This window comes from Apaloderma vittatum, unplaced genomic scaffold, assembly GCF_000703405.1.
Source record: "Apaloderma vittatum isolate BGI_N311 unplaced genomic scaffold, ASM70340v1 scaffold4406, whole genome shotgun sequence".
NCBI lineage: Eukaryota > Metazoa > Chordata > Aves > Trogoniformes > Trogonidae > Apaloderma > Apaloderma vittatum.
Window position 1 is genome coordinate 2,655 of NW_009719839.1, and position 16,785 is coordinate 19,439.

The window sequence follows — 16,785 nt, forward strand, 5'->3', positions numbered from 1 at the left end:
TGGTCAAGTTTTGGTTACTCTCCAAGCCAGAGTGGTATGGCATGTGAAAACAGAGGTTTTGCATCATTCATTTGCTCTTAATACCTCATACATTAGGGCCTGTGCCTGGTCAGTTTAATCCTGCTGTCGTGGGATTTACTGTGGTTCACAGCCACTACATGAACAGCAAATATATTTTGAAACATTCTGATGCATGATGCATCCAGAAAGAAAGGAAGCTTACTGAAAAGCACTGCTGCTTAAGCATATACTACCTATCTGAGAAGGAATCTGCCTGCTGAAAGAAAAAATACGTAAAATATGTAGAAATTAATAATTTTGTCAGAATGGCACATTCCAACACATAAGTACTATGGTGATGGGCATTCTGGAAAACCCTAAGATAGGCGGTTAGGTTCCTTAAGCACAATTTGTATGTTTCACAAGGCATTCTTTTGGTTTTGTTTTGTAGCCTAACAGCAGTGGTCAAGTAGTAGGGAAAATTTTACACCGGTTTTGGCACCCTCTCCCCATCACAGTGCGGTGCGACCTGTGACCCTGACCATGACAGATACTAAACCCATCACTACATCCACTGAAGGTGAGGCATCTTCACCTACAGCAACCAGTAAGTATTTCTTTAGGAAACAAAGAATGTCCATCAAAGATTTGATATAAATTCAAACTGAGGCCAGACAAAGGCGTCTTTTCCTACTATTTGACCAAGTGAATGCTCATCATTTTACATGGAGAGCAAACATGATCCGACTGCAAAGTTTTCCTCCCCAAATTTCAACCGCTTCATTGTGTTACATGAATCAAAGTTTGTGGCATGGCAACCAAAACAAAATGGAAAAGCCTGCATATTTGACAACTATTCAAGAAAAGGAAAACATGGTTGTTCATCTAAGGTGGACATTGTTAAGACATTGAGAAGCACACCCAGACAGCAAGGTTGTACAATGACCCACAGATGGAATTCCAAACAGAGATTGGATAATTTGCTCCTCAATGAGCTTTCCTACAGAAATCAACCCTTTTTACAACACATATTGAATCCGAGCTATGACAATTGCATGTTAATATAGGTTGTGTCGTATTTAGCAAAAAACAACTGATGTGGCAAAATTTTTAATTCCTTGCTATTGATGCAATGGATGGCACTATTCTTTAAAAAAACACCACAAAAAATCCTAAAAACAACCAACGAAACAAAGTGCAAACCCTGACTTTAATTTTTTAAACTTTATATTACTGCGTATGACCATATTATTTATCCTATTATCTTCAATGGAATTGTGGTTTTGGAAATAAGAGCAAAGCTCTTACTATGTCAAGGTTAATTCCTTGTCTTCCAAACAGTCATGCTTAGTAATGCAAAATGCTGCTTTTTAACTACTTTCTGCATTTCTGTTATCCTTTAACTTTTATTTGGACTTGAGATGACCAGTGTAACACCAGTATTTATCAGAATGATGAAGGTTTTTAGAAGACATTTCCACACATAGATTTTGGAAGAAAACTTACTGCTCTTTAAAAATATTAATCTCTTTAGAGTCCATTACATTAAAATATTTGCTTTTGACCTGATTAGTATTTGAATTGTGAATCCAGTCCCTACCTTTTGGTCTCTCATTAATGGAGACCATAAACTCTATATTTATCAGGTGTTATATGATTTTACATCTTTTCATGAGTATGTAAAGCAGAGATGAGGCTCAAAAGCATAGGATTGGCCAAGATGTAAAGGAGAAAAACTGGTTATGCCTTTTTTATAGAATAACAGTAGTAACTTTTGAGTAAATTAAAGTATAAACAGATAAGTATATTGATAGACTTATGGAAGTATTTTATTTGTTCTCTTTATATAGCAGAGGTTTTGTTAAAAGGTGGTAGAGTATATGTGTATCCTTCCTGATTGGTTTGTGGTACAGTTCTTACACCTTTTAAGAAGAGTTAGTTTTAGCAGTGAACAAGAAGCTGTTGCTCTAAACTTTTGATCCAGAATAAAAAAATGAGAAAACTGAGTTAGTTTATAGTTTCAAGTATTCCTGATTTCATTCTGCTTCCTGTTTGACATGATTGTGCTTGGCCTAAATCGCTGTCTCAGATAAGGTCATATTTTCTAATACAGATAGCAAAAAGAACAAATACAGTGTTAGAACTGCATTGAGATGTTTGGTAATCTCACCATATTATTCATAACATACAGGAAAGCATACATAATTGTTCATTGTCCTACTGTTAAGGGAAAAATGTGGACTATATTTTCAAATGAAATAGGCACCCCGTTTCTCATACAATTCATTGGAACTTGGGTACCTGATTCATACAGTCATAGAATGGTTTGGGCTGGAAGGGACCTTGAAGGTAATCTAGTTGCAACTAGATTCCCCATGAGCCTTAGGACATCTCAGCTTAGATATCTGAGATAAGGCCTCCTTGTGCTTTCACAGCAATATGCAAGTAACTTCTTGCCTAAAGATCCAATGCCTGTCACTTCAACATACAAATAATAATAGAAAAATCCTATGTAAAAATTTTATTTCTGTGTGCCAGTTCTGCATATGAGATAGTGTATAAATTCTACAAGTTCGGTTTTAGTTTTCAGAACAGTGCAGTAGTCCATCTGCATGTTAAAGTCTTCTGAAATTGTGTTAGTAACTCTAAGAACATAAAAGGGAAGAAATGTAGCTTGTTGATGAAGAAAAGAGTAAAACATGAGGGATCGTGTCCTGCTGATACAGAATTATAGAATCATAGAATCATAGAATCACAGAATCATAGAATCATAGAATCATGGAATCATAGAATCATAGAATAATAGAATGGCCTAGGCTGGAAGGGAACTTAGAGATCATTTAATCCAATATATAAACATATAAACTGTATTATCAGACATAGTAGACCTGCCACACAGACTGCTAGTGTTAATGAGAAAAGCAAGTCTAAATATATTCTAAGACATAGTTTTGCTTTCATTCGCAACAACTGATTGGTTTGAGATATCTATATATAGATATATATAAAATGTATGCTTGGCCAACAAGTTATCATCATTCAGTCTGATGAGAATAAAATGGTAAATGATTAGCACTGCTTTTCATTCTGAAGTGAGAGTTATTTTGAATGAGAAAGAACAGCAGTCTTTGATAATATTAGGGGAACCTTGTGTCCTCCACCATAATTCCCTTCTAATAACTGATTAATTTTTATGATAGATTTTCAGTAAGGCCTGTTTTTTTGTGTTTTTTTAAATGGATTTCCTTGTTTTGTATATGCTGAGTAACTTTAATACTAACAAGCCAATTCAATGAGTACTCCCATCTACCTCCTCACTGGCATCCTTGTGTATGTCTGTTCAGTTTTAGTTATTTTGCTTTGTTTGCCAGAAAGTTTCCAGGTTATGATGCTGCAAGTTGCAATGTGGACATCTCTACACTGAGAAGTGCCACCGAAAACCATGAGAAGGAAATGGCTTTTAGGGATTACTGTCAGGGACAAGACAGGAATGTGACCTACAGGTGAAGGATATGTATCCTGTAAATAACCTCAGCATCACCTACCATTCCATCTTTCCTCAGAAGTGGATTTCTTGAATCTTCTGGAAGCAGACAGCGAGAGATTTCCATAAATTGTCCCCCTACAAAAATGTTTACTAGTGCATATGAGAATTGAATATTTAATATTATACTGCACAGTAAAAACTAACTCCCTTCTCATGAAAAGACTAATCAGATTACATCCTGTTTCCAAAGGCCTGTAAAGATTTCATGCCACATACGTAAACTGAACTTTTAATTCCAATTTTTGCTGTTCTTTGACCATTTTGTGATGGGCTTTCACAGCAGTAAAAATCAGTCTGCACTAATATTTTCTCTAAACATTGGAATCTCAGTGATTTAACTGGTGCCTTAGATTGGTATAATGGAAACAAGAATCAGGCTCATGGTTTATTTAAATACATACCTTATTTAATCTCTTTAACAAAACCAAAATACAACAATCAAAGGAACTTTTATTTAACAAGAGACATGACTGTGATTTACACATGCAACTTCCATTGAAGTTTATAGGAATTTCCACATGCTTTTTCAAATTTGGTCCAATTTTTCTGTTACATTCTACTGAAGTTTGAATAGAGGAAAAACATGGACGCATCCTATATATTGCAAAATCATAACTCTGGATCTCTCATATTGATACTGTACCTGTGCAGGGTAATAGTTATGATAGGTTGGTATTTTTATCAATCTGTTTTGTTCTTCCTTAATCAGCCTACACAGCCTCAGGCACATCCCAAGCCAATCGATATGTGGGACTAAGCCCAAGAGACCCATCCTTCCTACACCAGCAACAGGTGGGCAAGTTTCACATAGGTGTAATGATATAGAGAAGCTTTTGCAATACTACCTTCATAAGTTCTGCCACTGTATCTTGGATTAGACTGGGATCTTAAGGCTTTCAGTATTTCTCATCTGAAGTTTATTCAAAACAAAGCTGAACCCTTCAGGAAACATCAGTTTAGCATATGCTTTATTTCTTAGATTTGTGCCATCTTAAGAAACTTCTAAGCATGCTTTTATTTTGATTATTTTATTTTTCTAGAGCTCATACTTGGAATCTTTAAATTAGGAAAGAGAATGAGATACTAATTTCTAAACAAGGTTGGAAAATAAGTAAAATTTCGAAAGCAAAAAGTCCAACTTATTGTTTTCAAACTTCACCCCCCTCCCAGATACTTAAATCTTCTATTCTTCATTTTAGTTCTAGGAACCAGATTCTCCATGCAACACAGCTTCAGTTCTAGTTTAATATGTTTGAATTGGTCTGCTGATTTTAAACAGGATAACACCACATTTTTGTTCTAGTTCCTTACATCATTTATGTTTCAAGTAGCATTTTAAATTTCCCATCTCATTAATGCTGTAAATTTAATGCAAATGAAGTGTTTACCCAAACTGTGAAAATATACAGCCGAGATTAATGATGATTTACAAACAAATTAGCTGCAGTCAGTAGCAAGGCCACGCACATACGGATACGCTGCATTGCTAGTAACAGAATAAATTCAGAACCTTTAGAACTTTAACATATTTTAAGATGTGTGTTTGTGTTGCTCCTAGATCTTACCCGTAAAGAACTTTGAAATCCACAGCATGTAAAATGTTTCAAGGAAAAAATCTGAATGTGGCAGTAAGAAAAAGATGGTTAAATAGTCCTTGTTTTTTATTGTACTGTATTTTTTTGTCAGGCTTGGGCTCCTGTCAACACTTGGTACATGTGCCTGTTTCATTTTCAGTAAAACCTACCTGTTCTCTGTTTGCTGAAATATAGCTGAAGTGTGCTTCATCTGGAACTCCCTATCCCTACTCACTCCCAGGGCAAAGTGGCAGTATGTCCATTTTAAAGGTCACCACATGCAGAGTTCAGAGAAAATCATAAAGATGATCGTTTATTCAAGATAGCTGATGCTTTGCTAACTTTTTTTTTTTAAACCAGTGAGATCTAACTGGAAACATCTGCACACTTTTATGAAAATACCAAACGACAATTAGTGGTTTAGCCAACCATTCAATTTACAGTAAATTTTCTGGGGTATTGTTTTTTTTTTTAAGCTCTCAAAGATTGGTGTATTATGAAATGTGTCATAATTGCTATGAAGTGGTTCTTTTAAAAAGATATACAGTTTACATTTATTTTATTTTAAAACCAAAATTATCTCTTTTTAAACACAGTGCACGTAATTCCTGGATTTCTTTTCAAGTGAAGCTTTACATATTATCCTTTGAAAAGTCATTGACATCCATTTAATGTGGGGATGTACAATAAGTTTTTTATTTTCACTAAATGTTTTTAGACACACTTTTTCTGCAAATTTGCTATTGCTTAAGCCCACTCCAACTTCTTCCAAGTCAATTGAAAGAGTTACAGTCTTCCTGTAACATGCCAGAAAGTAGTGGCAGCACACTTAATTATCTCTTGGCTGAATTTATGACATGTAAATAGTGTATTATTTCATGCATCTTCTATATATTTTGGCTTTGTCTAGACGGAAATAAATCTGGAGATTTCTGCAGTGTCACAGGATCATAAAAGTGAGAGGGATCTCAAGGGTCATCACAGTCTTTGGTGTTTACATGCACTGTGTCTTATACTCCCTTTCATGGTAAAACATGTGGCTGGATGGCTTATGGGGAAGGAGAAAATAAAGTAGGTCTCACATAAACTCCATAAGCAGAAAAATTCTTCAATGCCACTGCGTGAAACTGATGTTCTCCCTTCTAAATTATATTGCTTCATATTAATTCAAAAGCATCAGTTGGTGAGCAGTGAGCACAAAAATTGTGTTGTAGTTTCATCTTTGCTGTGAATTCACTATTGTTTTCTAACTTATGCAATGGATATATGTGTATGCTTGCCTGAATGTGTTCAAGGGGGATGCATGTGTGGTTGCTTACCTGTATAATTATGCAGAAAATTAGGGGATAGTATGTACTGCTGAAACCATTTGAAAGAATAGAATGCTTTATCAACAAAGCATTTTCAGATGGATAGATAAATATATAAGTGCATATATATAAATTTCTAATGAATTAGTTACTTTCACTCAATTAAATCCTAAAGGCATCTCTACAGTAACAGTGCTATATACTTTTATTACTCTGAAAGTGAGGTAGAGCACTGAGATTGTTTAAACAACAGAGCAAAGGTTATCCTCTGGTAAGGCAGAAATGAGATTGATTTACTATGTCCTTTCATTACTCTACAACGATTTAAAAGAGACCACTCTTCTTGTGGCTGATTTTAAATGCATTTGGTTTAAAGCAGTCCATGATGAATGAAAAGAAAAATCAAGGGGTAAATGAAATAAAGGCAATCAATCATTTTGTATTAGGGGAGAGAAATTCTAAATTAGAAAGCCACTGGTTTTAGTTCAGGAGAGGTCTTTTAAACATTCACCATATACTGTAACACACATTGACCCCTCAAGAATGAATATTGTCACTGGTACATTTTTTACTTCATTGGAGGAGTCTTTGTGAAGATTTATTCTCACTGATTATGAGAAATATTGGCATGTACCACTGAGCACTTTTTGTTGTTGTAAATAAGAACCATTATGAAGCCTGTTTAAATTACAGTAACTGCAACAAATTTAGAAGTTATACTTGTATTTTGCAACATGCATTTACCTGGAGTTTTTTCACAAAGTGATAGTTTGCTAGAATTTCCAGTAAGTAATTTATAGCACAACTTGTCTGGAATACTCACATTTAGATGGGAAGCACTGAATACAACTTAGAAAGACAGCGAGTGGTAGCACCAGTAGGAGCGGTTTATTTGCTTTTACCAATCTTGATACTGTAAAAAGCATGACGCATTACTTAGTTTGCTACGTTGATGGGAAGACAGGGTTCTAATGAAGAATTATAACTACGTAGTCCACTTTCTGCTGCAATTGCTTGTGGTTCTTCCTGTTACCTGCCTTGAAATGCTGAGTATTTCCATACTGTGACATGAACAGTTATAAAGCATATCTACTGCTTCAGTGGCATCTAGAGAGACACATGTATCTTACAATTTTGTTGTAAAAAAGTCATGTCAGCCTCAACCTAACTGTCTATTACAAATTGTTAATGACCACTTGGTTTTCTTTTCTTAATTCGGCATCAGCTTTCAAGAGTTGTAAAGTGTTGATAATGTAGCTGCCAGGGAGAGCACCATAGGATGGGGCGAGGAAGTGATAAGAGGTAATACTTGAGTGAAGTTTTTTTTCTTAATTTTGCTATTGGTAGTTGGTTGGATTATTTCATTAAGTCAAGTCTAATACTTGGTGCTCATCACCTATGCAGAGAAGCATCTTAAGTGAATTGTGCATGAAAGAAAGGTTGGATAATATTCATAATAATATGAGAGCAACTTTTTCCCCTGATTTGCATCTGTTGAATATTTGTGGTTTATAAGCCTGGAGTAGAGGAAAAAGACCCAACAAATGAGGAAAAAACAAAACTCAGTAAAATTCAGTCTTCCACAAATGGACACAGTCTCTTGACAGATTCTAGTTGTGTCTCCATTGATTTGGCTAAATAATTTTAATGGAGAGATCATTAGTTCAGTAATAATGTCTTAACTATAAGAATTCTCATAGTTGTGAGATGACATTTTTGTAGCCTCCTTGTGTTACAGTTCTCAGCTTCACGAATGTATTATGTTCTTGAAATGATAGACACTTAGAGACAGGTTAATATTGTTTCTGGCTAAAATAGAATGTTTCCAGAAATATTAGTCATACACTTCACCTGTGTAAACAACATAAGAAGGTAGGTGGATGGATGGATGGATGGATGGATGGATGGATGGATGGATGGATGGATTGACAGATAGACATTTGTATTAATTGCAAATGCACATTAATGGTTTCACAAATAATATGGTTTCTGTTGTGATGAGTGAAATAACTGACAGGTTTTCTTTCTTGGCCATGTATTTAATTTAAATGCACCTTGAAGAGTAGTATGAGTGATTCTGTTTCTAATTAGAAAATATAAATAAATGGGATAGCTATTGAGGTCTGTGAAGACAGTGACTTCTAGAACTTTCCTGTCTGTTACAGTAAACTGTATTGACTAATGCTGACAAAATTACTGAGGAGCCAGCAGACTCTTACTGTCTTTGAACTAATTAATCCAGTGGCACAATTTTTTGCTAAAGCTGAGGCTTGCGTGGTGTGTGATATGCAGGATTTTCACACAGCTTTGACATTTATGAGTGAGATTTTTGCCATTTGCGTAGTAATAAACACTTCAAGTCTCTAAAATGCAAAATGAGAAAGTTGTAGATAGCTTTTTACTTCCTACTCACCAGACTGCTCTGCCTGTTCGATAGGAAGTTGGTCCTACCAGATGCATCCTTTAGTTACTGCATCACGCAGTTGAAAATACAGTTTGCTTCATGCTGTTCATCACGGAAACTGTAAACTTAAATGTCCACTGCACTCAGAGTATCTGTTTGCAAAATATTTCGGGTGGATGTTGCTTTTGCTTTCAGCAGAAAGCTGAAAGAACACAAGTAGACTCTTAAACAGAACTTCTCAGTAAAGCCAGGAAACAGGTTATCAACACTTAGGCTGTTCTTATTGTGTCCCTTATCATCACTGACAGTTTGACGTAAAAGTGGGTCACATGACCACCAGGGAGGTATGTAAATGGATAAGAGGTCACCGTGCACATATGCTTGCTGGAAAGGAAACACATTTAAAGGAAGTTTCAGTCAAAACAATGACAATATGCAAATGTTAAGTTTTATGGGCTTTTCTCAAGTAACAGAAGCTATAGCACAGTCTCCCATATTGCTCTTTCCAAAATGAGTATCTACTTTCACTAGCGATCACAGAAGCTTGTAATGAAGGCTAGACAGCCACTCTTTAAACAGCAGAATACCAAGCCTGCTTAAATATTAACCCCTAAGAGTTATTCAGATTACGATTAAAGATTGAGATGTTGACTATGGGTTTTTAATGCATGTAGGATTTGCATCCTTAAAACTCTGCAGGATGGTTGTGCTTGGAAGGTGCCCAGTTTAAACTGCTAATGCAGCTATAGGGCAGTCTAGCTCTTGGGTAGAACTTCACATCAAGATGTCTCACAGCAGTGGAAAGTGCAAACTAAAACCACTTTCCTGGCCCTTTCCAGAGGACAGAACAGGAGCAGGGTGCTGGGTGACTTTCAAGGAGGAGTAAGAGTTAGGAGAAGCACTTGGTCTACTGCTTTTCTTCTGCCTGGGCCTGTGGCCACTTCTCGTGAGGCAGCCTGGGTGGGAGAGGGAGTCGGATTGCCTCACTGGAGAAGCACTTGCCATGGGCCTTGTGCTCTCTGCTACTTCGTAAGTGTAGCAGTGAGGACATATGACAAGGACGAAAGACCATTGCAGCATGATGCATCAGGAAATGGCTGGGCTGCCTGCAAGCTTTCCCTGTCTGCTGCAGGTCCAGGCATCCTTCTCCACTTTAGAATACGAATCCATGTTCTTCTTCTGTGTGGTTAGGTGAGAAATAAATAAAAAATCACTGTTAACGTTTCCTGGATGGAAGGTGTTACTGAACTGGGGTTCATGTGGCTTGCCTTGCTGAAATGACAAAGCCATGGGACAGAAGAGCAACCATGTCGCACGCCAAATCCAGTGTTTTATTTTGCATTTATAGGATAGTTTTGAGAAGGTTAGTAATGCTTTTCAGCATTTATTAAATGTCTCATGAGGACTATTTCTAAAGTTCCTCTCCTGAGGAATTTAAGTTTTCTCAAGTAGCCTTCAAGTAGTTTCCTGCCTCTCCCTTTCACATGTCTTGCAGAGAAACTTCTGTGGGTGGCTTGCTGTGGGTGAGAGTGAATAAGCCTTCTTGTCTCCAGTGAACACTGTGGCATCATTTTAGAGGTCACTTAAGTTATTCTGGGGACTGTCACCAGCCACAGAGCTTTCAGCGTGACTCCAGACAGCACACAGCACTCAAAATACTGTACTAAAATGTCCTACATCCTTCCAAGGCTCGGTACTCACATCAGGTCTGTGCCCTTAGGCTTTCACTGCTGAGCTGTCTGGACATCCTCCAAGGGCAGCGTTCCTGCTGCTGCTGTGAGCAGACGTCTTCCTCCATCAAATGGAGCCAGGGCTTGTAGACCTCTTTTAAGCTTCTCCAGCCTTTTTACCAAGAAAGCACTCAACACGTGAGGGATGCAGATGCAGACTTTGAAAGTGATATTTCTACACATTTTCAAAAGTATATTTCTAAATCTTAGACACCCTGATCTCTAAGCAGGAGTGATTTGGGACAGGAAATTTTATGTGAGGAAGGAAAAAAAAAAAAGACATTTTCCTGGCAGGTTAGGTTTTAAAGACAATATGGCAGCTATGTGAGCCTGCTGAGGAGTGTGGAGCAAAAGTTTTTAACATTGATAAGCTGTTTTTCAGCACTGCTGATACAGCTTTAGGCTTATCATAGGACCTATTGTCATATAGACCTGCAGCTCATCAAGGTGTTGTCAGTACTGTAAGCGTGACACAGTTGGTGCAGTGAATACCACTATGATTTACACTACCTGTAAGTCTGGTATAGCGTGAATCTCCATATACATGTGCATGTATGTGTCTACAGCATATATCTAAAATGAACAATTGTATTAATACCTTTACAGTATTTAGATATGTATGAATTGAGGCATGTATGACTGCATATAATATGAAGTATGACATTACTAATATTTATGAAATAGGTTTGAAAAGCTCTTTCTGGAGCTTTCTTAATGATAAATTTAACAGATTAACTGTACCTGTGTAAAGTTTTCATACAGACTGTGGGAAGAACATAATGATTAGTGCAGAATCTGATTTATTAAAATATCTCATCCCTTACATTTTTTCCCAAATCGCAAATGCCATCAGCTTCTATAGCTAAGTGCTATTTGGTAACAATAACTTTGTGATTTTAGTATTTTTTACAGTTCTAGTCAGCCAAAGGTCTTTTATTTGTAGATTTTATATTTTCTGAAGGAAGAAAAGAGGATGGTTTAACATTTCAGACTTACATTTCAGCTGGAAGTTTTTATAGCTAAATTATAAAGCTTTAAAATATGCATCTGTGGTGAAGATGAGGATGTTTTTAAGCATTATAGCAGAAATATATCTACTGTACATCTACTGTAACTGAGTTGACATATTTTACTATGTCTTCAATATTAAAATCAGGTTTACAATGTTGGTTTTTATAATGACTAAACCAAATATTGACTTACCCCTTTCTTTAAACATATTTAATGTATTATTCACAATTACCTCTAGCAAACTTTTTGACTGCATGTTTCCTTTTCTGGTTAATTTCAGTTGGTTTAGTCATGCTTTTAATGGCCTTTAGAAGGTCCCTTGGAGTTCTTTAGATAACAAACAAGAAACAATCCCTATGAAAACACTAGAGACTAATATTTCCAGTTCTCAGACCTTAACAGCAGGAAGCTTATGAGTCTAACAGCCAGACAGGGTCAGGTTTGCAATATTGTCTTGTCCTCAACATTTGTATTTTTCAGGAAAAGACCGCCGTTACTTGTGCTTCTGTGAAAATAGTTTATTGTAGTTTGTTTGCTCTAGCCTCCACTATCTAAAAACTTTGAATATGGATAGTGAAGATTAAAATGCATCAAATGCAATTAAACTCAGCAACAACATTATCTTCAATTCAGAGTGCTGTATCATATAAAATGATACAGCAGTTTATATACAGCATGGCTATAGAGAGGTTAAATATATGTTTTCTTTGAAAGCCAGATAAGTTAACTTCCTTAAACTTAAAAATAAGTGGGATATCTTTTCAATAAATCTGCTAACACTATAAGGCAGCTGTTAAATAAACAGGGCTACAGAGGGTTGCTTGAACAATCTGTGAAAGTGGAACTGATGATATGAGGTTCTGGGAAGAATTTGTTGCACAGAATATTTAGTACATTCCTCATTATATTAAATTCAATAACATATTTTAAATGCTATTATTCTACGTCTTAAGCAAGAATACATTATTTTATCACCTCTTGCTAAGTACTGCCACTTTCAATAACACTAGATTAATAAACTTCAATTAAAAAATACCTTTACTTTTTAAAATAGCAAGATAAGGACATATAGTTTGTTTAATTTGGGCAAAATTTCTATAAATTGCATGTCTTCTATGTTTCATGAAATGCATGCTCCAAGATATTGATTATATTTGACCTTTACTTAATACACATTATATAGAGCATTGCTTAGAGAAAACAGCATTTTTATTTCCTTCCTTAAAGTATCTTGCTATTGAATATTAACATTTCCTTTTATTCCAGCTCAGTTTGTAATCTAATAATGGCTAATTGTTATGTGCTAAACACTAGTTACTCTTTTATGCTTTATTAATAGAGAAGCATATTAAAATAGCATTATCTTAAGCAAAGCTATAGGCATTTGTTTCTCAGAATAAGATATTTTTGTTTGTTTGTTTGTTTTATTTTTTTAAATTACTTCTTGGGAAAGTAAGGCTTTTGCCATGTACAATACTAGTATGCATGTATTCATTTAAATACTAAAAACTGTAGTACTGCTCAATCCATATCTGACTGCTAGGTTTCAATTGACAGCTGAGAATTTGTGACTGGACCATGAATCAAAACGGCAGGCATTTATACCCCAGTGCCAGTGAGGATACATTGGGAATTACTTGGCAAAGGTAACATTTTAATTATTTCCACTCCTACACCACCTCTAAAAAAGTTGCATTGAGCTACATTATCTGTTTTAGTGGGCCTCCAGTTGAATCTGTGACTGCATTTGAAAAAACCACACTTGTAACATTTCTCCCATGCACAATTAGGTTATCTTTAGTGTAAGCTGAATTTAGAAAGTACCTTAATTAAGCACCTGGAATGATAATGCTATGCTGTCATATACAAGGGGTTTGCACATTTAAGGGAGTGCCGAGGTTAGGTTTTAAGAATGAAGGTGTTTTTTTCAGAATTAAAGGTCATATTTTGGGGAACTTAGTGCTTAACGCAAAGAAAATGGTGCTATGAGAGGTACAGATGAGTATAATAATAAATGTCTGAGGTGGTGGTGATTTTGGACAACGAATAACCATAAGTATTCCTTACAACTTTTCTGACTAATGGTCTGGTGTACCTTTAGTTCACTAACATGTACATGCAGGTAAGATATAAACCATCCTGTTTCTCAACTAAATAATAAAATAATTAGGAATGATTTGCAGAAGAGAGAGTTTGGTTTTGTTTGGAAAAAAAGCAAACACCATTAAACCCCATTAACCTTTAGTACATTAATAATTTACTCATTATTATCTTTTACATCTCTTAGTTTATAATGGATTATGATAACAGTAGGTGTGCCTCTAAATAGATGTGTAAACAAATCAGCATAATTGTGATACATCAGTTTTTCACCTCTTTCATGTGCAGAATTATCTGCAACACTTAACATTAATGAGAGTTGTACATGTAAAGCCTGTGGGTTGGAAGTCTTTTAGATGAAGTATTAGCTACTCACTCTTGAAATAATTTTAAATACTTGGGCATTTGTGCACATGTGAAAGTATACATAATTCTGCATAGTTTGTGTAAGTATGTGTGTGAGTATGAGTGTATATGTGTATTATGTACCAAATGCATTTTCATGTACTGTACTAGATTGGTAGAATGGGTTTTTGGGTATCCATAATTTTGAGTAAGTACAGAATTTGAAAAGTGGTGCTGCTTACAGATCTGAAGACTTAATGTCTTGAATATTTTGCTTTACATTTTGTTTTTGCAATTTTTTCTGAATTAACATTTGAAATCTAGAAGAATTGTGGCAGATAAGCAAGGTGGTGTAATTTCTTCCCTTATAGATTAAATGGCACAATGGAAAATTAGCTAATGGATTCACCTCATCTCCTCAAGGGCTCTGATTCACATTATAAATCCCCATCATGCAGTAATTGCCACAGTTTTCAGTGTACTGCCAAGAGTGAATCCAAATTGAGCTAGTATAGCACGGAGCAGTCATTTATTCTCCCACTACAAGGGCTGTTGCTTTTTCAGAGCATTGACAGGCGTTAGGAGATCATATCACAACTGCCAGTCTAGGAATATCTTTGAATGGTTTTAATCAGTAATTTCTCAAGCCGCCTTGAAAGCAATGCCTGTTTATACCAGCTGAAGCACTGTCCCAGCATTTGCTGAACTCTATTTCTCATTACCCACCACACAAGACCCTTGGGCATAAATTACAAAAAGAAAGGAAAGGGTGGAAGAAAGACTTCTAGGTGATGGCCAAGGCAACTTTGGTGAGGAATACAAGCACACTCTGCGATCCACTCACCTTTATAGACGAAACTGCTTTGCAGATCACTCCCGGAGTACTGCCTGCCACTTTGACCCTACTAACATACAGAAGTGCTGCCAGGTGAGCTTGGGCACAAATTCTGCCTGGGGCATCTGTTTTACATCAGGCTTTTGCAGTTATTTTAAGTACACTGATTTTTCAGAAATATCACTGACATCAGAAAGGTAAAGAAGTTGGCAGTGCCTCAGTGTAACCAGTATGTCTCTACAGAAATCAGGTAGCAGAGATGGCCAAGACGAAAGCTTTGTCATGAAGCATTGTTGGTGAACCGCAGCTTGGAAACTTGGGGAGGCTGAATGATGATAAAACCTCTGTTATTTCTGTGTTCTTTGCCTTATTATTAGCTGTCAGTCATACCCGACAGTAGATGCATAGATTTCAAAATATGATACATAGATTTCAAAATATACGTTCAGGGATTTTCTTTCCATATAAAGTTATGTATTAGTTGGAATTTAAACTCCCAGGTATAAGAGTTTTGCAAAAACAAACAAACAAGATAGAGACTATCAATAATACAAGATAAAAAATAACCCAAGCCACAAAACTTTAGTTCACTGATGCACCATTTTCTTCAAAACGAGAAAACTTGCAATTGGTGAAAGCAAGATTAATACTTTGCTATGCTGAACTAAAAATTCTAGTATCTTTAAAAGAAATGCTTAGATAAAATGTCCTCTGAGCATCCTAAAGAAAAGGGAAAAAACCCCAACCAGTTATTTGGTAAGTTATTTGAAAGTAGTGGTTTTTACTTTGCTTCTGATACCCTAGCCATCTAAATAGTAAATTTTTTTTGCTGCTTACTTACAGCATTAGTGGTATATATTTTATTAAGTCTGCTGAACTTTGAAAAACATTTAAGCACATTTGTTAAGTTCTTGAGTACTTTTAAGATCACTTAGGTCATTTTTTGCTGTACATATGAAGAAGATGATGCTCAAAATCCGCTAAAAAAAGAGCAAGCTATTTTTTTCATAACCATACTTCTGTGATAATTGCTTTTCTAGAGATGGAAGGTAAGGGGAAGCTGAGAAAATCTGTAAGGCTCAATTAGAAAAATACAGTCTCAGTTGCTAACGTGTGAGCAAAAACATATGCAACAAGTAGATCTAAGACATGAGTGAGAGTGAGAAGTGTGCATGTGTGTGTTTGTGCAAGTCTGATAGCATGAACTTGAGCTTGAATCTCAGCCACTCATTACGCCATTGATAGTAATTCCAGTGAGGCTACTCATAAAGGCCAGCATGACGGTCTCTTTGAGTGCATATTGAGTATTTGCAAGCATTTCACAAACTGTAGCCAAATTTTCATTGCCAAAATATGCATTTTAACTAAGCTACTGCCAAATATATTTTTGTTCCCAATTATTGCTATTTGTATTCATTTTTTTTAACAATCTTTCTGGTTACTTTAACGAGTTAGCTGCTACTTTAACATCACATTTATAGTACCCCTGCAAATGCACTAGGTTAGCATTTCCTGCTTTCAGTCTGTTGTCTTGACACATAAGCACAGTACAACAGCTGGTTTGTTCCTGGAGATGCTGAGAGGAGCTCTGTTCTCAGAGTGCTGAATTTCCTTGTAGCTCTAGCTGTAGGGGTATTCAGCTTTCCAAGCATGATTTTCACCCTGCAGCACCACTCTGGGTTTATGCTAATAATGCTGATAAGGCAATAAAATGGGTTAATCTCTGATTTGTGAAAGAAGTAGGAGAGGAATTGAGAATGTGTGCAGGTTGCTTTTTTAGCACAGTACCTTGTGTGTGTTTGGTATTGAACAAACTCGGAGTAACTGAGTCAGCAGCAATGCTGTGGCAAGTGCATTTTGGCAAACACTGACACCTGTTAGAGCAATGCTTCATACCGTCTGCACCCCCCCCCCCCCCCCCCCTCACCC

General features: G+C 36.1%; 1 protein-coding gene across 1 annotated transcript in view; it reads left to right on the forward strand.

The window, feature by feature from the left end:
• Positions 1-451: 451 nt before the first annotated feature.
• The window catches only part of LOC104274975 (nuclear factor 1 B-type-like), a gene marked incomplete at its 5' end in the record, with an annotated part of 23,145 nt that continues 6,811 nt past the window's right edge, over positions 452-16,785 (forward strand). The window contains 4 exon segments of the mRNA XM_009870780.1: positions 452-479; positions 482-580; positions 4,257-4,339; positions 13,134-13,222. Of these exon segments, the coding sequence (XP_009869082.1) occupies positions 452-479; positions 482-580; positions 4,257-4,339; positions 13,134-13,222 (299 nt within the window).